Source organism: Symphalangus syndactylus, chromosome 11 (genome assembly GCF_028878055.3).
Source record: "Symphalangus syndactylus isolate Jambi chromosome 11, NHGRI_mSymSyn1-v2.1_pri, whole genome shotgun sequence".
Lineage (NCBI taxonomy): Eukaryota > Metazoa > Chordata > Mammalia > Primates > Hylobatidae > Symphalangus > Symphalangus syndactylus.
The window spans coordinates 99,227,667-99,248,742 of record NC_072433.2 but is presented as its reverse complement, the minus strand read 5'-3'; the positions used below and the strand labels follow the sequence as shown (position 1 = coordinate 99,248,742).

Below are 21,076 nucleotides of genomic sequence, written 5' to 3'. Positions count from 1 at the left end.
GAAATATAACCCACATAGCTGATGAGTACTAGAATATTTTGCTGTTTTTGTTCTTACACTGTGAAATATACATGCAGAAATGGAAATTAGTTGTATTCTTCAAGTGCTGTGCTGAAATGCACAGTGATTTTTCAGTTAAAAAATACATAACCATATTACATACATTTCAAAATTTTTTTAAAAAATGTGTGTGTGTATGTATATGTAGAGGGTTGTTTATGTATAGTGCGATATTTTTTAAACTAGAGTATGTACTTGCCATACACTTCCCTGAAAGAAAGTTCTTTGCTCAAATAAATTAGAACAACCCACAACCTTACCAGCTCTTGGAGATTCACAGTACATATTAGCACATTAAAGGTCTGAGTGTTTAGCCCAGTGTTTCCCATACTTATTTGAGCAAAGAACCCTTCTATGCCAATATCGCAAGACCTTAGTGTTGAAAGAAACACTCTTTGGGGAGCATTGTGTAAAGACTGGAAAGAAAAAGATCATGTTTTATTCAGTGTCTTAACATTTCCTTCTGACTTCCTTTTCCAAGTAATGACAAAATTGGTGAATTTTGTTGTAGGACTCTCCCTAAATTCATTAGCCAGGTGTAAACTCAGGATACCTAGAAAAGAGAGCGTGAAAAAATATGAGGAAAGCCATTAAAACAGATATTGTGCCCAGGATATCATGTATACCAACATAGTTTAATTTTTAAAACTACAGTCTGGCCGGGCGCGGTGGCTCACGCTTGTAATCCCAGCACTTTGGGAGGCTGAGGCGGGCAGATCACGAGGTCAGGAGATCGAGACCACGGTGAAACCCCGTCTCTACTAAAAATAAAAAAAAAAAAAAAAAAATTAGCCGGGCGTGGTGGCGGGCACCTGTAGTCCCAGCTACTCGGAGAGGCTGAGGCAGGAGAATGGCGTGAACCCGGGAGGCGGAGCTTGCAGTGAGCCGAGATTGCACCACTGCACTCCAGCCTGGGTGACAGAGCGAGACTCCATCTCAAAAACAAAAAAAAACTACAGTCAGTTTCACCATTTAGAAAGATAAAATTTTTCAAAAGATTTACAATTTTGTAAGCTTTCTTTGGCATGTATTTCCAGTTGGAGAGTAAAGATTTCAGTTCGACTACTTGCCTTCCTTTGCATGATCAGTAATTAAGAAGAAAGTTATTTTAGTCATTTGCTACCAGCCATCTGACTATTTTTGTTTCTCTCCCTGGAACCTAAACTGAGTTAATGATTGTGAGTTAATGTAAATCTTGTGTGGATTGGATAGAAAGAAAAAAGCAAAAATCTCACAGTACTTTAGACTTGTAATCGTCACACTTCTTTTTAGCCTCTTCCCCACCTCTACGGAGCATCAGTAGGACACCTCTCTGCTGTAGACCTTCAGGTATTTATATAATGATTGCATTTTACTTTTCTTAGAAGTACTCATCTCTTTTGCTCTTCAGTGATGACCTACACCGTGTATCTTGGGTTACTTCTAATGTGACCTTGGATGTGGGCCAGGTGTATAATGGGATTAAGAAAGGTATTCATACCTATAATTTTAGGGAGCCTGGGGAAGGCAGACTGTCCAGTTGTGTCTGTTTCCCAAAACAAAAACAGGGAGGAACCTGTCAGAATATAGGATTGCATTCTTGTGTCGAGAATACAGGCTTGGGAGAGACACTGAAATGGGACTAGGCCCAGGCAGAATAAGTGGGTGTGCTGCTGGCAGCGTGAGCCCTTCAGTGATCCTGTCAGTAATCCCAGTACCCTTAGAAGAAGCTAGGCGAAAGTAGATTTCTTTCTTTAAGCTTGCCAAGACAGACATAGCCAGCCAAAATGGGAAAAGAAACTGGGAAGGCCAGAGGGAGTTAGGTTGGGAATTTGCTGATATAATACAGGTCCTGAATTCTTACAAATGATGGAATTGGGGGTTTGAGTCAGGTTTACTCTAGAGACCCCTCGAGCAGTAATATCCACATGATATTGGACTTACAAGTGACTCAAGCTTGATTCATTTATGAAGTAAAAAGAAATAGATTCAGAGAATAACTTTGCTTCTGGTATGAAATGACCAAAGCTATAAAGGTGTTTGAGTAATTTTACAAAAAGCAAGCACTGGATTCTTGGATAAAGTATTTTAGTAGGCGATTGGAATGAACTTCTTTAATTAAGCAGCTGTTCATCTTTGTGTGAATGAGTAGAAATGTGCTAATTGGCCACGTTTATTTGGAAAAGATTTGGTAAGTGAGAGTGGTAGAAAAGGTTTGGTAAGTGAGAGTGGTAGAAAGATATTTGAAATGCCATGGCAGTGGAATTCATGCCAGCAGCTACTGTACATGGCAAAAGTACACAGAATTTATTCAGAATACCTGGCTCCTGTTTAAATTATGTTAAGCCTCCTTTTAGTATTTGGATCATTCTGCCAGGAACAGGATAAAAAATAGGCAGCTCGTCCTAAAGCTCACTATAAGTGGAGAGTGAGTTCATACTTGTCATTTGTACTTGGCAGAAATAATTAGGAAGCCAGTGGGGAGGCGCTTTTGATCCTTTAATATATTTGTACCCAAGGAAACTTGAGAAAAACCCAATTCTGGTTGGATTTGAAATATCTTTTATCCTTTCCTTAAGTGATGGTAGTTTTTTAAAAACAATATTAAAAATTAGGTATCCTGTGACCAGGTCTGTACTTGAAAAGTAAAAGGATACAGTCACCTACCTGAAGAAATAAGTTGAAAACCACACTAAGAAAAGTTTGAGATTTAGAGGAGACTATGTTTTATTTTAAGACGAATACTTTGTTTCTCCTTCCAAGACTTTTGGAAGACCCATGGGTCTCTAGGTAAACCTGACTCAAACCCCCAATTCCATCATTTGTAAGAATTCAGGATCTGTATTGTATCAGCGAATTCCAAAAGTCTTGGAAGTCTTTGGAAGCATGTAATTAAATAAGTGTTGATATTTTAAGTACTTAAATTGTACCTCATTTTGGATGATTTTGCTAAAAATGTAAAAATGTCTATGTCACAGAGAAGTCATTCTCAGGCATCATTTCTAGTAGGTGGTAATTCTCAGTATGTCCTGCCACATACAGTACTTCCATTGTTGAAAGGCACCGGGAAATGGCGGGTCCACGTAGTGAGGAAGGACGTAGTGTTAGAGGGGCAGGGGTAACCTGTCCTTGTCTGATCTTTACCTTAACAATTTATCTTGATAGAATGCAGTCACAAGCAGACTTATTTTAAATGAATAACTTGTATGTTCTATTTTGGGATAATTCAGTGCCCTTAAAAACACCCACCCCTTATAGTAGTGATTGCCTCTGGGGAAGGTAATTGGGGACAGTGGTGGGAGGGAGATTGAGTTGCCATTGTATACCCACTTTGATAACTTTGGCATTTATACCATGTGCATATTATACAATCATGTGTCAATGACAGGGATATGTTCTGAGAAGTCATTAGGCGATTTTGTCATTGTGTATACATCATAGAATATTTTTACACAAACCTAGTTGGTGTAGCCTACTACACACTGTCAGTCGAGGAAAATAACAAGACAAGTCTCAATCATTTTAGGAGATTTATTTGCTAAAGTTAAGGACATGCCAGGGAGACAGGTCTATGCCTTTCTTCAAAGATGATTTTGAGAGCTCCACTTCTAAAGGGCAAAAGATGGGATGTTGAGAAGCACACTGTTTTCATATAAGAGGGGGGTAGGGAAAAATAGTCATTCATGCCTTTGTCTGCCTCAGTGAATCTACATTTTTTTTTACATAGGATGACACAAAAGGGGCGGAGGAAAAATGTGGAGAATCTGTATTTTACATCAGATAACACAGACAAAATAGGGTAAGGGAAGAGTCAGATATGCATTTGTGTCTGGGGTGACTGTACCTGTAAAGATAAAGCTATCAATTTGCATTGCCATGGTAAAGTTTTAACAGCTCACCAGGAATTTCCTTGTGGGAAAAATAATGGGGGAGGCATGTAGCTTTTCATTTTGTAGCAATCTTATTTAGGAACCAAAAAAGAGAGGCAGGTTTGCGTGACCCAGTTCCCAGCTTGAATTTTGCCTTTAGCTAAATGAGTTTGGGGTCCCCAAATTTAATTTCCTTTCACAATACCCAGGCTATACAGTATAGCCTAGTGCTCCTAGGCTGCCAACCTGTACAGCATGTTACTATACTGAATACTGCAGGCAGTTGGAACACTATAGTAAGTATTCATGTATCCAAACATTTCTAAACACAGAAAAGGCACAGTTAAAATACGTTTTATAATGTTAAGGAACCGCTGTTGTATATGCGATCCATCATTGACCAAGACATCCTTATGCAACGCATGCCTGGATATTTGAAAAAAGAAAACTAAAAGAAAAAAAAATTTCTCTCTAAGGGCTCCTATCTTCTGACAAAAGCCTGGGCTTTCCCTCCCTGCCCAGAGGTGCTTCTGTGATTTCCTGTGTGTCCTCTTTCCCAGCTCTGCCACCAGTTTCTTTTGCTGCTAAGGAAAACACTTTCTGAATTCATTGACTTTTCTTCTTCACCTCTAGTTGCATAATCCCTATCCCTTTCACAAAGGCCTCGGAAGATTTCTTACCGTGAAATGTGGTAACCTCCTTTCAAACTCGATTTGACCTTTCTAGGTCTCTTGAGAGTTGTACTCTCTCTTCCCAGCCTCTCTGACACTCTTTCCTGGTATGTTTGGACCTCTCTCACTCCACCTTCAGGAGTGTCTTTGCAGTAATTCCACCTTCATCCATTCTGCACACTCTCCCTGAGCAGTCTTGTTCACTTGGTGAGATCACCTGTGTGAGTAGATGTGCTCCTTCTTTGGCTTTCTGACCTGCATCCTTATTGGCCCTCTAGGTGTCCCATGGGACCTCAAAATCCGAATATTTCAACCTGAACTTATTGTGTATTCCCTTGTCATCCAAATGCCCATTTTTTCCACTTGCTATATTTTAGTAGCACCCAAGCCAGAAACCTGAAAATTTTCCTAACTTTCTTCCCTCGCCAGACAAGGTCTTGGAATTACAGCTAGCCTTGCTGTAATGTGTGTATATTGGCTTTGTTTCCATCACATCTCTTCATTGTACAAATAAAATCCTAAGTTGGGCAGCATCATTCAAGTTGGACTTGGGAGAAATTTTATACATATAAATGTTCTGTCCTTATTAAAAGTAGGAGACAAATCATTTCAATTATTCTTTTGCATTGATTGTTTCATGTGTATGAGTCCATAGAAACCTCATTTCAGAGGCATTTACTGCATTTGAGACTTGAGTTTGGTTTGTAGCTTTGAAATTAAATTAGCAAGTATATAACTTCACAGAGCTTGTGGTTTATTACGTTAGCACTCATATTGTGTTTTGCTTAGTTTTCTGTTCAGTTACTTAAAATATAAGTAGTATTTTCTGCAAAATTAGAATTACAGGCATATCTTTTTTTTTTTTTTTTTTTTTTTTGCACTTCACTTTATTGTGCTTTGCAGATACTGTGTTTTTTTACAAATTGAAGATTTGTGGCAACACTGTCAATCTGTTGGTAGCATTTTTCCAAAAGCGTGTGCTCACTTTGTGTCACTGTGTCACATTTTGGTAATTCTTGCAATAGTATTTCAAACTTTTTCATTATTATTATATATGTTATAATGATACAGGAGCTAAGAAGGAATTACTTAGTAGATAACAAGGGCACAGGAGTCCTCGGTAAGGCTCTTCTTTTTAATGAAAAGCAGTCCTGAATCATTTTCTAACAAAGAGCACCTTGCAAGCTAGGAGCTTGCACAGGTGGGTGCCAGCAGGAACTAAGGACTAGACATTTTCAAAATGATGGGTCCATCTTCCCTTCTCTGCCAGCCACACGTACTATAAAGGAGCAGACAAGATGGCGCAGATCAACTGGAAAGCCCATTTGCATAAGAAGATTAGGGTAGGGTGACCAGCCTTCCCCGCCCACTATGTAGACATCATATCTGATAAAACCAATCTGTGAGCCCTATATAAATCAGACACCGCCTTCTGCAGCCTGCCTATAAAATCTGCTGTGGTCCATGGCCTCCCAGCCTTTTTCAGACGTCTCTTTCTCTTTCTCAGGGAGCTGCTCTCCTCCCTCCTTTCTTCTATTAAACTTTCCACCCCTTAACCCACCTGAATTCTTTCTCAGTGGGTGACAATGAACCCCAAGGTATATACCCCAGACAGTGTAGCCACTTCAGTAGTGATCTGTGATCAGTGATCTTTGATGTTACTGTTGTAATTGATTTGGGGTGCTACAAACTGCATCTGTGTAAGATAGCGATCTTAATTGATAAATGATGCGTGTGTTCTGACTGCTCCCACAGACTGGCCATTCCCTGTCTCTCTCCCTGTCCTTAGGCCTCCCTGGTTTCCAAGAAACAGTAATATTGAAATTAAGTCAGTTAATAACCCTACAATAACCTCTAAGGGTTCAACTGAAAGGAATAGTTGTGCATCTGTGATTTGAAATCAAATGCTAGAAATGATTAAGCTTGGTGAGGAAGTCATCTTGAAGGGTGAGATAGGCTGAAAGCTAGGCCTCTTGTGCCAGTTAGCCAAATTGTGAATGCAAAGAAAAAATTCTTGAAGGAAATTTGGAGAGCTACTCTAGTGAACACAAAAATAATAAGAAACAAAACAGTCTTATTGCTGATTTGGAGAAAGTTCGAGTGGTCTGGATAGAAGATCCAACAAGCTGCAGCATTTCCTTAAACCAAAGTCTCTAATCCAGAGCAAGGCTCTAACTCTCTTCAATTCTATGAAGTCTAAGAGAGGTGAGGAAACTGCAGAATAAAAGTAGGAAGCTAGCAGAGGTTGGTTCATGAGGTTGAAGGACAGTAGCCATCTCCATAACATAAAAAGTAGAAGGTGAAGCAGCAAGTGCTGATTTAGAAGCTGCAGCAAGTAATCCAGAAGATCCAGCTAAGATTATTGATGAAAGTGGCTACGCTAAACAGCAGATTTTCAGTGGAGACAAAACAACCTTCTTCTATTGGAAGAAGATGACATCTAGGACTTTCATAGCTATATCAAGAAGTCAATGCCTGCATTAAAGCTTCCAAGGACAGGGTGACTGTCTCGTTAGGTGCTACTGCATCTGGTGACTTTAAGTTGAAGCCAATATTCATTTACCATTCAGAAAATTCTGGGGTCCATACAAATGATGCTAACTGTACTCTGTGCTCTATATTACTCTGTGCTCTATAAATGGAAAAACAAAGCCTGGATGACAGCACATCTGTTTACAGCATGGCTTAGGAAAGAAACAAACAAACATAATATATATATACACACACATATGTGTGTGTGTGTGCGTGTGTGTGTGTGTGTATATATATATATATATATATTTTTTTTTTTTTTTTCTTTTTTTCTTTTTTTTGAGACGGAGTCTCGCTGTATCGCCCAGGCTGGAGTGCAATGGCGCAATCTCCGCTCACTGCAACCTCTGCCTCCCGGATTCAAGCCGTTCTCCTCTCTCAGCCTCTCAAATAGCTGGGATTACAGGCATCTGCCTCCATGCCCGGCTAATTTCTGTATTTTTAGTAGAGATGTGGTTTCGCCATGTTGGCCAGGCTGGTCTTGAACTCCTGACCTCAGGTGATCCGCCTGCCTCAGCCCCCCAAAGTGCTGGGATTACAGGTATCAGCCACCGCTCCCGTGATGGCTTAGTGAATATATTAAGCCCAGTGTTGATATCTACTGCTCAGAAAAAAAAGGATTCCTTTCAAAATAGTACTGTTCATCGACAATGCACCTAGTTACTCCAGAGCTCTCATGGAGATGTACAAGGAGATTAATGTTGCTTTCATGCCTGCTATCACAGTATCTGTTCTGCAACCCATGGATCAAGAGGTAACTTCAACTTTCAAATATTATTAAGAAATACATTCTACAAGCTATAGATGGGATAGATAATGATTTCTCTAATGGATCTGGACAAGCAAATTGAAAAACTTCTGGAAAATATTCACCATTCTGGATGCCCTTAAGATAATTTATGGTTTATGGCAGGAGGTCAAATTATTCTGATTAGCAGGAGTTTGAAAGAAGTTGATTTCTACCCTCATGATGACTTTGAGGGGTCCAAGACTTCAGTGAAGGAAGTAACTGCAGATGCTGTAGAAATAGCAAGAAAACTAGAATTAGAAGTGAAGCCTGAAGGTATAACTTAATTGCTGCAATGCCATGATAAAACTTGAAGGAATAAGGAGTTGCTTCTTATGAATGAACAAAAGTGGTTTCTTGAGTTGGAATCTACTGCTGGTGAAGATGCTGTGAACATTTTTAAAATGACAACAAAAGATTTAAAATATTACACAAACGTAATTGATAAAGTAGTGGTAGGATTTGAGAAGATTAACTCCAAGTTTGAAAGAAGTTCTACTGTGGGTCAAATGCTATCAAACAGTATCACATGCTGCAGAGAAATCTTAATTGAATGGAAGAGTCCATTAACACAGAAAGCTTCATTGTTGTCTCATTTTAAGAAATTGATATAGCCACTCTAACTTTTAGCAACTACCACCCTGTCCAGTCAGTAGCCGTCAACATTGAGGCAGTACCTTCCACCAACCAAAAGATTATGACTTCCTGAAGGCTCAGATGACTTTTACCATTTTTCACCAATAAAGCATTTTAAATTATGGTATATATGTTTTTATTAAGACATAATGCTATCATATACTTAATAGACTACAGTGTAGTGTAAACAACTTTTGCATGCTCTAGGAAGACAAAAAATATGTGCAACTCACTTTATTGCAGTATTCACTTTATTGCAGTAGTCTGGAGCTGAACCCACAGTATCTCCAAGGTATGCTTGTACAGTTGTTCCTCAGCATCCGCAGGGTATTGATTTCAGAAACCTATCTCCCACATCCGAGAATGCTCAAGTTCCTTATATAAGTGGCGTGGTATTTGAATATAACCTACACACATTCTCCCATATACTTTAAGTCATCTCTAGATTACTTATGATACCTAACATAATATAAATGCTATGTAAATAGTTATTATTTTAAATTTGTATTATTTTTTTCTGAATATTTTTGATTCAAGTTTGGCTAAATCTGCATATGTGGAACCTGTGGATATAGAGGGCTGATTTGTACCTTCAATATTGTTTTATTTCTTACATATTAAATATAGAGAATCAAGTAACTACTGGAATAAAATAATAAACAAGTATTAGACACCTATTATATGATACTTTACATATGCGTATTGTTGAATTTGATCCACTCAGTGACTTGATGCAGAATGGAGAAACATGGCATCAGAGGCATTATTTAATTTTCCCAGATTATGCTGCTGGGGTGGTCACTCCTGGTGGTTCTTCCTGAGATTCTTTACTCATTGCTTTATGTGTGACTTGTTCATCCCTGAAAGTAATACACTTAAGGACTGGATTTGTGGGCATCTTCTTTTTACTGGGAGTTGATTTTCACATGGTCTGTGCTTTTCCTGTATTAGTGGCCATTTATGAGGGAGATTTTGTAGTATTTCACTGCTATCATCCAAACTATCTATCGTCATGGGGCAATGTAAAAGTAGGTGATAAAGGTGCTTTAAGATTTAAATGGAATTTATAAAATTTTAATTGATGGAAGGTGGTTTTAATGCACCTCTCCAAAAATAGTTACCAAGAGACAATTATTCTTTATATATTATCAATAATCTCTCTGCTTGAATTTTTGTTACCTAAAGGGGGCTGCTATTTGAGGAATGCTATCTTCCTTCCCTGGTCATTATTTATATTCTGTCTCTCTCTTTCTCTCTTAGTGTAACGAAACCTCATTCTTTTTTGAAGCTCGGAGTAAAACTGCTTGCAAGCACCTCTGGAAGTGCAGTGTGGAACATCATACATTTTTTAGGTAAATTGATGTAAAAATTTTGTTTGTTGTTGTAATGAAAATGGCATTTATTTTTATAAAAACAATTCTGTCTACAAACAGAAATTTGGAATTGTTTCCCTTTTATTAATTTTCTCAATTCCTAATTCTCTGGATTATATTAATGCAAACATGCACACATATATTCATATATGTGTACATATATACATATAGGCACTTATACACATAGATACAGTTATATCTTTGATACTACAAGAAAGGATCGAGGTAATATTTTTTAGGTTTATGTAAAACATGCAGCCATTGCTGGCACCTATGTAGTATTAGTGGAAGTGGAGTGTTCTGTGCATAATTAATTTGAAAAGCCTATCAGCCATCTAGGTAGAAATGTGGTAAGGCAGTTAGGTGTACAAGGCGCACTGGAAAGACCAAAGTTGATGATGTCACTTAAGTAGTTATTTACAGAAGTGGCTGGATGAGGTCACCAGTGGAAACAGTAGAGAGAGAAGCAGAACTCCAAGGACTAAGCTTGGTGGCCCTCCCGACATTAGAGGGCAGGATGAGCCGGTCTAGAGTATGAGAATGAGCAGTCAGAAGAGTGTGTTGTATCCTGGGAAACAAGGAAAGAGAATGTCTTGATGAATAAGGTGCTGGCAACTGCATGCAGTCCTCCTGCGAGGTCAGGTCAGATGAAACTAGAGAACTGACCTTTGGATTGTGGGGATACTTTTTTTTTTTTGTTTCACATCTTTATGTTGTAAAGATAAAACAAAAATTTAGCTGGTAATACACTAAGCTTTATTTTTTGTTTTTGTTTTTTAAATGGAAACAAAATTGAGTGCTTCCCTGTTTCATCCTCATGGAGTATGAATAGCATCTTGTTGGAGAAGTATTCTTGTAAAGTGGCTGGAGTCCTTTATAAAGTTTGTGTTAGGAGAAGGGGGTGGCCCAGAATGCCTATAACGTTGAGTCTTTGTCGGATTTTCTTTTAAAAATTGATTAGAATGCCAGAAAATGAATCTAATTCACTGTCAAGAAAACTCAGCAAGTTTGGATCCATACGTTATAAGCACCACTACAGGTAAATGACATATTTTTCCTTGGGGGGATGTGTTTGTAAATAAATACTTAATTCAGCTGTCATGCATGCTCATTGAAGTTTTTTATTTATTTTTTCTTTTTTCTTGCATTGCTAATGTGTTTTGTAAGCATACCTGTTTATTAAAACTTTCTCAATAAACGTGATTTTCCAGATTTAATTATATTTAATGTCTGCATTAGCTATGTTGTGGGCTTTTAGATCATAGTAAAGTTGTCTTCAGAAATTCATTTTGACACAGTTATAACTTATTTTTAATTATGTGTGTTTTGTGATTATGAAACAATGTAGATGTTCTGAATAGTAACTAATTGTGTTTTTAAGACATTCAGTTGATCCCCTATTTTAATAGTCTATACTTTTTATATTGTGCATCAAACCATGTTTTTTCTGCAGCATAAAGCCTGCATGTAGTAATGCTAGCAATTATATCTCAACTTTATTGAGCAGTTACCAAATGCTGTGTACTGTGATACGTGTTTACCATTCATTGCTTCATTTAATCACCAATCTTCTGTAATATTAGCCCCATTAATGTATGAGGACCCTAAGGCTCAAAGAGGTGAAGTCCCTTCTCCAGGTAATCCAGCTAGGAAGCAGGGAAGTGGGATCCATCCCCTGGCGCTCTAACCGCACAGCTCATGTTTATAACCATTAGGCAAACTGTTAGCCTCTTGTGGAAAAAGCCTGATTGTCATGCAGCTAGGCAGGTGCTTATGTTGTTTTCTGATACCAGCATTAAAAATGAGAGTGGGTTTTATATTTTGAAAAGGAGTTTGTCTTGTTTCAGTTCATTCTGTTCAGTGGAGAGAGCCTGTGATGTGCAAGGCATGGTATTAGGTACCTAGAGATACCAAGAATCAGATCTACCCACTTCTGCCTTCAGCGAGCTGTAGTGTTATTCAAACAGTGAGGGAGGTCCCCAGGCCTTGTAAACCCCAAGCAGGGTGGGGAAATGCCACCTAGTGTCACAGAGATGGGACACTTTTGTCAGTTCCATTGGAGACATCACTGAATGAAATGCCCCTTAGGAGGTACAAAAAGAGCCAAGGCAAGCATTTTCAGGACAACAGTCCTCTATCCTAGACTTTAATTCTTCCCTTTTATAATATGCACTTTTGGGTCTTGAATTTGAGATTAAAGATTATCAGTAAAAGAGTAATGAATATTAAGCGTTCAGTGCATCCATCTTTAGCTATTATTTAGTTGAAAATTTGCTCATTTCGTGACTAAAAAGTACTTAAGTGTCATTGTATTGTAGATATTCTTGGAATTTACATGAAGGTATTCATTGATATGTTGATATTTAACCTTTAGGTTTTCACTGTTCTTCTGTAGACAGTGATACAATTACGAAGAATTTAAGGAAGTATTGTTTGCATTTATATTGAGAAGAGCAGGTAATAGTCAGTATTTGGACTGTTCTTCCAGTTGTGGCAGAAAATATCACCAGGATTATAGAGAGAATGTCTCCTTGTCCCTGAAATGGACCTGGTAGAGAGACATCTGTCTTAGTGTTCGTACTATTAAAATTTTAATTATCCTGTTTTACATACGCTGTTGCTGGCTTCCACAAATTTAGCCATACTTTATTTCTCAAATTTATTGAAATGTAAACGTTGTGGCTACTGGGAATTATTATTAGAAAGTTATTGGATTTTGCATATTAAATATCATTTCTTCCAAGGAAGTGATTAAAAGTAACCTTTGCAAAATTGGAGGCCATGCTAAATCTGTTCTAATTTTGTGGCTGGTGTTAACTGCCTAGTAAGTCTTAATGAATCTTAAATCTACATGTCTATATGTAGGAGACACTAACATTACACCATCCTTGGAAGAAAGACGATGCCCAGAGCTTAGGCAGGGATGGGTCTCTGATTGCTGGGGGTCATTAGCACGCAGACTGTTTATTGTCAAAAGAGGGCAAGCAACCAGACTTTAACCAGCACAATATGCCTGCCCCTTTCTTGAGACATTCCGGAGATACCCTGGAATGAAAGCAGAGCTCTGGAAACACATTCTCTTCCTTTCACCCTGCAGGCTTTTAAAGAATAGGGTATAAAGAACAGCCTAACAAGTGGCCGCAGTGTATGAATGCAGGTGTCTGGGTGTGTTTGTGTGTGTAATTGTGTATGTGTTTATAGTGATGTGTTAGTGTCTTTGTGGTTGTGCACGTACGTGTAAGTGATGGAGGAAGACAACAGTTCTAGTATTGACTCTCTCTTGCATTTTAGGGCTTGCAAAATGCCAAGGACAGTAGCACTTTTTGGGAAAACTAGTGCTTACTTAAGGGAAAAATCGGACATTTTTTGTGATATGGGAAAATTAAGATTAAAAATTAAATTTGTGAGGAAAGGCTGAGCTGAAATCTGATGTTCCAATACTTTTTGTTGTTGTTGTTACTGTTGTTTTATTTCCAGAGACCAATAATCTGAAATAGAAATCTTTGATTAAACATTTTGTTATACATTGCATTCTTCCCTGAGCCCCTTACAAATTAACCTTGCCTTTACCTGTCATTGAGTTTGTGGGGTGCTCCTAGTTTTGATTAATTAATGAGTTGTGTAGAATTTACACTTCAGAATTGAGAAGGAGGGCTTAGAAACTCCCCTGGGAACCCAGATCCTCCCTGTAGGACTTAACTCACAGGAGCTGTCATGAGATTTCACATTCTATGCGGCATGGAAGAGAGACCAGGTCCTCCTAAGAACCTCCTTTGTGTCACTTGCTTTCACATGTGCAGCTTTATTTAATCCACACAATGACCTGCCAAAGAGGTTTCATATCCCCCTTTATATAGATGAGAAATTGGAGCCTCCAAAAGTAAAATAATTAAGCATCTCTAATCAGTAAGTGGCAAAGCTGGGATTTTGAACCTGAGTATTTCTACTCTTGTTCTTTTCTTTCTATCTCACTTAGAGGCTGAAGGGGCTGCTGGCAGTGCCACTCAGCATGCAAAGGGAATGTGTTCATACCAGAGGCAGCAGGGAAGTGGGTGATCACAGAAATAAAGCTGTGTCCTGTCATAACAGCCACCAAACATGCGCAGGAACTTTCATCACCTTACACTGTAAATCTCTATACTTGTCAATTACTTTCTGTTACAAGGAAATGGGATGCTATATAAGAATACTTCTGCCAGGAAATTGTAAGAACAAGTAGAAATATAAATGAGGAAAATGAGGCTGCAAGGATTTTTACAAATAACCTTCTGAAGACCACATAGCTAGGGAAAGGCAGAGCTTTGCTTTAAACAAGGCTTGCAACTTCAAACCCAACACCTACATGTGCTGTTCCTTCTCCCATGCCACCAGGCTATGCCATACTGACCAGCTGGAGGTCAGAAAGCTTGTTCTAGTACTGGGTCCTGAATAGCCTATGGCAGATCACTTTGCGCTTCTGGTCCTTAGTCTTATTAATCTTATGATATGATTTTCTCATTTCTCTTTTGTTCCGAGAGAGAAACCATGAGAAAAATTTGAATAATAAAAAAAATCTGACTGTGAAATGCCTCAATGGTTCACATATTGGGTTATATTTTTAGGGGGAACATTTTTTCCTCTGTGAGATGAAGTGTACAGTGCCCAGGTCTTTCCGTTAATAGTGAGTCTGTTGAAAGTAGGCCTTATCTTCATACTCCAGACCATTTATAATAAGGAAAATTTTCACTTTATGGGGATTTTTAGCTTTTTGGAAATCTGTGTTATCCCATGTACCTTTTTAAAAGAAGTTACATTTCAAGCAAAAGAAAATCTGTCAGTTTGCTCCTCTCCCCTCCTGAATTTCCATGAACGGTTCCTGAACATGAAGAACAATCATGGATGCGCCCTAGCATCTTTATTCCCCTGGTAGCTGATACCACACGTCCCAACTTAGCCTGATGCAGAGTCATTTTTATGAGGATTGTAGGCATCTTGATTTTTAATAAAGGTAGAGGAGGCAGTGAGGAGGAGAAACTTCCACAGAAACATGTGAAAGATGAATTTTAAGTCTGTTTAATCTGTTTTTTGGGGGAAACACTCACCTGTATTTATCCTGTAAATGTAAGATAAATAGGATTTGGGGCCCTTAAAAGACTTTTTTCCTCCCATAGATGGCTGTACTTGTGGTGAATCAAACTAGACTTGTAGAAATGCATTTTTCCTGTACCTAACTGATACTTTCCTGCATGAAAGCCAGGGTCATTCAGTTGCTCAAATTCAGCAGTTGTGGAATAAATTGTTAGTAATATGAATGTTCACTGAAATCCAGCCAACTAAATCACATGATTCCTTGGGAAATTACTTGAGAAGTTTGGCCCAGCCCCAGGGAAAGCTGCCCTGGAATCTGCATGGAATCTGTTGAGCAGCACTGCTTTGCATGGGGTTCTAGGCCTGCCTCCAGTCTTCCCGGACACTTGATCTGGCCCAGGTGAGGTGGGCATAGTAAATGGCTAATTGTGCCATGACAGAGTCCAGCATAAAATCATACTGAGTGGTCCTGTGGGGGATGCTTTACAACCTGCTGTGTGAGTACATCATGGAGCTCATGTGGAATCATTGCCCTCCCACAGTTTAGCTCAACTTAATTTCTTTATTATTTAGTGACCTTAAAGACTATCAGCAACCTTTATTTCTAGCCCATCATTCTACTGAAATCTAACTCCTCCTTTAATAAATTCTTTCTTCCTGTTTCCTCCTCTGAAAGATTTTCCTTCTATCTAATGTAAATCTCCTCAGAGTTTAGTAATCACTCCCTTGATCAATATTGCAATGAGAATTAGTTAAAAACCAGGGAGTCTGTGTGTTTTTTCTTCTCTCCATATTTGGCAGATGTTCTGAATGACCTGTTGTTTAATTTTGTGGCTGTGTGGTTTTACCTTTGCTAATCAAAGTGTTGCACTTTCAAGTGGCAGGACAGCTTTGCAAATGAGCCGAGATCTTTCTATTCAGCTTCCCCGGCCTGATCAGAATGTGACAAGAAGTCGAAGCAAGACTTACCCTAAGCGAATAGCACAAACACAGCCAGCTGGTAAGTCATGGCTCCCCTGAGTTATCTATGTAACCTTGTTTTCCTTTAGGCTGGTAGTGTAAGATATACTCAGGTGATGTCTATAACTCTATAGTCTTTCTATTGAAATTTCTAATATTAAAATTTTCTAATATTAGAAATTTTAATTTGATCTTGGAAATGTTCAAGCAGACAGTAATTATTAAGAAGACAAATAGTCATCTTGAATCACCATGACCTGCTTAATGACTGTACTTTCTTTTTTTTTCTTTTTTGAGTTAGGATCTTGCTCTGTCACCGGGCTGGATTGCAGTGGCATGATTATAGCCCACTGCTGCCTTGACCTCCTGGGCCCAAGTGATGTTCCGACCTCAGCCTCCCAGGTAGCTGGGACTATAGGCACATACTACCATGCCCAGTTATTTTATTTTATTTTATTCTATTTTATGGAGATAGGGTCTCACTATGTTGCCCAGGCTGGTCTCAAACTCTTGGGCTCAAGTGATCATCTCTCTTCAGCCTCCCAAAGTGCTAGGATTACAGGCATGAACCACCATGCCTGGCCCCATATGTTCTTTTTGAAGGGGTTTTATTTTAAATAAAATCTTGGCTGTGCACAATGGCTCATACCTGTAATGTCAGTGCTTTGAGAGGCTGAAGCAGGAGGATGGCTGGAGCCCAGGAATTCAGGATTACAGTGAGCTGTGATCATGCCATTACACTCCAGCCTGGGTGATAGACTAAGACCCTGTTTCTTAAAACAAACAAAAATCACACAAGACAAAATGCTAAAGTGAGTAATGTCTTAGTTTGATGTATTTGAGTGGAAATTGAAAACACTCTTAGCAAGAGTCTTGAAAAAAAAAAACAAAAAACAAACAACAAAAAACAGCACTTCTGGGCATGATGGTAATCCTGTCGTCCTAGCTACTCAAGAGGCTAAGGCAGAAGTATTGCTTGAGCCTGGGAGTTTGAGTATAGCCTGAGCAACAAAGTGAGGCCCCTATCTGTTAAAAATACAAATTAAAAAAAAGGAGCACTATTGAGGTGACTTAATTTGAGCTTCATTTGTACAGAATCCAGTTGGCTTTTTGTTATTATCGGTCTTTTACTATACAACATAATATACATATAGAAAGTATATAAATAAAATATACATACTTATGGACATATACATACATGTATACATATGTGTATAGACACATACAAAGTTTAATCTAGCCTGCATCCCAAAAGTGCCACATGGGTATTTCTCTGATAAGTGTTCTCACCATTTCCCCCCCTCAGTTAGAGGAAACTTCTGTTTGGCTTTGTGGTAATTTCATTCCTTTCTTTTCATTATAGTTTGTCAGTGTTTCCTGAACAAATTAGTTTATTTTGCCTGTTTTTAACAGTAGATGAATGGATCATAGTATGTCTTTTTTTGTGTCTTGATTCTTCCTGCCAACATTATATACAGTCTGTACTAAATAAAGCACGTTCCTTTTTCTTGCTGTGAGTATTCTTGTGTTGGACAATTTATTCATTCTACTGTTGATGGACATTTGGGTTATTCAGATTTTTTTTTAAATGAAGACACTGTGTCTTTAATAAAACCACCTAATCAATCAGCTTTAATCCATGTTCAGTGCTCACTGCTCACAGAATTTTACTGTGATTGCTGATGTTAGTTTGTGGCTTGCTTATAGATCACCCTTGTCTAACACTCTCCAGTGTCCTTTCACAGATATTATCTTGTTTGAGCCTCACCCTGTGAGGTGGGGCAAGAGAAAGAGTACATCCCATTTTACAGATGAGGAAGATGTGGTTCTAGCAGTTATTCAGAGGTGTGGCTGGGACAGGAGCCCAGGTCTCCTGGGTCTAGCACATTATAGGAAGTAAATGAAATTTTTAGTAACAATATTAACATTGGAACATGGTGTGAAAATTGACATAGCATTATGACGTCCATCATTTCATTTAATCCTTTTGCCAAGCCTGTGAAGAAAAGTGTATGAGTTTGTTTTACCATTCCTCTGTGTGACAATGTCACCTGACTTACTGCTTCTAAAGTCAAATTAAGTCTGACTGTAGTTCCCCTCCTCTTATTGGGCTGGGAGGCAATAAAGTTCTTTCTGGTGGTTCTACACTGACAAGAATAAAACACGACTAAATTTGCAGTAGATTACCTTGCCACATCACTATTATTTTACCTCCCTTCAGCTAATGAGGAAACTAAGACGTGAAAGGCACATTGGCTAAAACTACTATGGAGTAGGTTTACTGGGCATTGGTTACCGACTTGTTTGAGTCCATTGAGAGAGAACACGCTCGTATGCAACAAGTTACATGAAGCTTATGTATTACTTACACATGGGCATCAGAGGACAAAGGAAGTCTAGGATTTGTTGTAAGCTGGTCCCCCTAATGCACAGCCCAGCCTTTTTGGAGGACAGCCTCCCAGCATCAGGTGGATCTCTCTCTCTCTCTCTCTCTTTTTTTTTGAGACAAGGTTTCACCTTGTCACCCAGTCTGGAATGCAGTGTTGTGGCCGTAGCTCACTGTAGCTTTGAACTTATGGCTCAAGCAGTCCTCCCACCTCGGCCTTCTGTGTAGCTGGGATTACAGGCATACGCCACCATGCCCGGCTAATGTTTTTTAATCTTTTGTTTTTTGTAGAGATGGGGTCTTGCTGTGTTTAGGCTGGTTTCAGACTCCCAGCCTCAAGCAATCCTTACATCTTGACCTCCGGAAGTGTTAGGATTACAGGTGTGAGCCACTGTGCCTGGCAGGTGGATCTTTTTAAAATGTGGAATGTATTATGCTTTTATTATTATAAAAATATATGCTTACTTTATAAAATTTAGAAAACTTAGAATCTTCTCTCCCAAAAAGAAAGAAAAAACCTTTTATATTCAACTCCATTCTACTTGCAGTAGCACTGTGTTATACAGCCTTTTGGCCAATTGTATATCTTTTTCACACAAGTGGTACAATTGTGGGTTTTCAACTTGCTTTTCTTACTTAATAATACCTCATGGATATGTTCTAAGTCTTTAAATGTTCCTAAACAATGCCATTTTAATATTTGTATGATTTTCTGCTGTATAGATATAGAGATGTGACAATTCAACCAATCTTTAATTCTTGGATATTTAAGCTGTTTCAAAATTTGAAAACCATAAATAGCTCTAAAGTGAATATTCTTGTAGTGGTATCTTTAAGCGTTCGTGACTATTTATATATTTTAAACAATGGTGTATATTCATCATTTTTATTCTTAAAAGAGGATTAAACAGTGCTGTGTTAAAATTTAAGACTTTGCTGAGACCACCTTTCAGTCTGATTTTTGAATTGCTTTTATGCCGACTTTTCTTTTTTCTTGAGACGGAGTCTCACTGTGCCACCCAGGCTGGAGTGCAGTTGTCCAATCTTGGTTCACTGCAACCTGAAACCATAAAAACTCTAGAAGATAACATTGGTAAAACTCTTCTAGACATTGGCTTAGATAAAGCTGTTCATAGCCAAGAACCCAAAAACAAATGCAACAAAAATAAATAGATAGGACCTAATTAAACTAAAAAGCTTCTGCACAGCAAAGGAAATGATCAAAGTAAACAGTCAACCCACAGACTGGGAGAAAATATTTGCAAACTATGCATCCAACAAAGGACTAATATCCAGAATCTACGAGGAACTGAAATCAGCAGGAAAAAAAATGAATAACCCATCAAAAAGTGGGCAAAGGACACGAAGAGACAGTTCTCAAAAGGAGATGTACAAATGGCCAACAAACATGTGAAAACATGCTCAGCATCACTAATGATGAGGGAATTGCAAATCAAAACCACAATGAGATACCGCTTTACTCCTGCAACAATGACCATAATTTAAAAATAAAAAAAATAGATGTTGGTGTGGATGTGGTGAAAAGTAACACTTTTACACTGCTGGTTGGAATGTAAACTAGAATAACCACTATGGAAAATAGTATGGAGATTCTTTAAAGAACTAAAAGTAGAGCTACCATTTGATTCAGCAGTCCCATTATTGGGTATCTGCCCAGAGGAAAAGAAGTCATTATATAAGAAAGACACTTGCACATGATGTTTATAACAGCACAGTTTGTATTTGCAAAAGTAGGGAACCAGCCTAAATGCCCATCAGCCAACAAGTGGGTAAAGAAAAGTGGTGTTTATATTACTGTGTACACCATAGAATACTACTCAGCCATAAAAAGGATCAAAATAATGGCATTCGTGGCAACCTGGATCAGGTTGGAGACCATTATTCTTTCTTTTTTTTTTTTTTGAGACAGAGTCTAGCTCTGCCTCCCAGGCTGGAGTGCAGGGGTGCGATCTCGGCTCACTGCAAGCTCCGCCTCCTGGGTTTACGCCATTCTCCTGCCTCAGCCTCCCGAGTAGCTGGGACTACGGGCGACTACCACCATGCCTGGCTAACTTTTTGTATTTTTAGTGGAGACAGCGTTTCACCATATTAGCCAGGATGATCTTGATCTCCTGGCCTCGTGATCCATCTGCTTTGGCCTCCCAAAGTGCTGGGATTACAGGCGTGAGCCACCGTGCCTGGCCTGGAGACCATTATTCTAAGTGAAGTAACTCAGGAATGGAAAACCAAATAGTATATGTTCTCATTTTTAAGTGGGAGCTAAGCTATGAGGACGCAAAGGCATAAGAATGATATAATTGACTTTGGGGATTTGGGGGGAAGGGTAGGAGGGGGTGAGGGATAAAAGACTACACATTGGGTACAGTGTACACTGCTTGGGTGATGGGTGCACCAAAATCTCAGAAGTCACCACTAAAGAACTTACTTATGTAACCAAGAACCACCTGTTCCCCTAAAACTATTGAATTAAAAATAATAAATAAATAAAACAATAAAACCCCACAAGAGTTATTTAGTGGAGTAGGAATAGGCAAACGTTTTTCACGAAGGGCCAGATAGTGAATATTCTAGGCTTTGCAGGCCGTGTGGTTTCTGATGTAACTGTTCACCTCTGCCATTTGTAGCACAATAGTGTCACAGAAAATATGCAAATGAATAAATGTGATGTGTTTCAAAAAAAACACAAAACATTTGTATATAATTTTTTAAAAAGTCGTGATGGGGTTATTACTTTC

At 38.6% G+C, this 21,076-nt stretch overlaps 1 protein-coding gene across 5 annotated transcripts in view; it reads left to right on the top strand.

Annotated features, from left to right (window-relative positions):
- Nucleotides 1–21,076, top strand: part of EPB41L4A (erythrocyte membrane protein band 4.1 like 4A) — a 290,674-nt gene that overhangs the window by 183,627 nt on the left and 85,971 nt on the right. For 4 of the 5 annotated variants that reach the window (XR_008660989.2, XM_063612902.1, XM_055298368.2 and 1 more), the window contains 3 exons: nucleotides 9,795–9,886; nucleotides 10,869–10,946; nucleotides 15,853–15,974. Coding sequence is in view for 4 of the 5 variants with exons in the window: in XM_063612902.1 (XP_063468972.1) it covers nucleotides 9,795–9,886; nucleotides 10,869–10,946; nucleotides 15,853–15,974 (292 nt within the window). In the remaining variant the exon portion in view is untranslated. The remainder of the gene's footprint in view (nucleotides 1–9,794; nucleotides 9,887–10,868; nucleotides 10,947–15,852; nucleotides 15,975–21,076) is intronic. The other variant, XM_055298370.2, reaches the window with a different exon arrangement.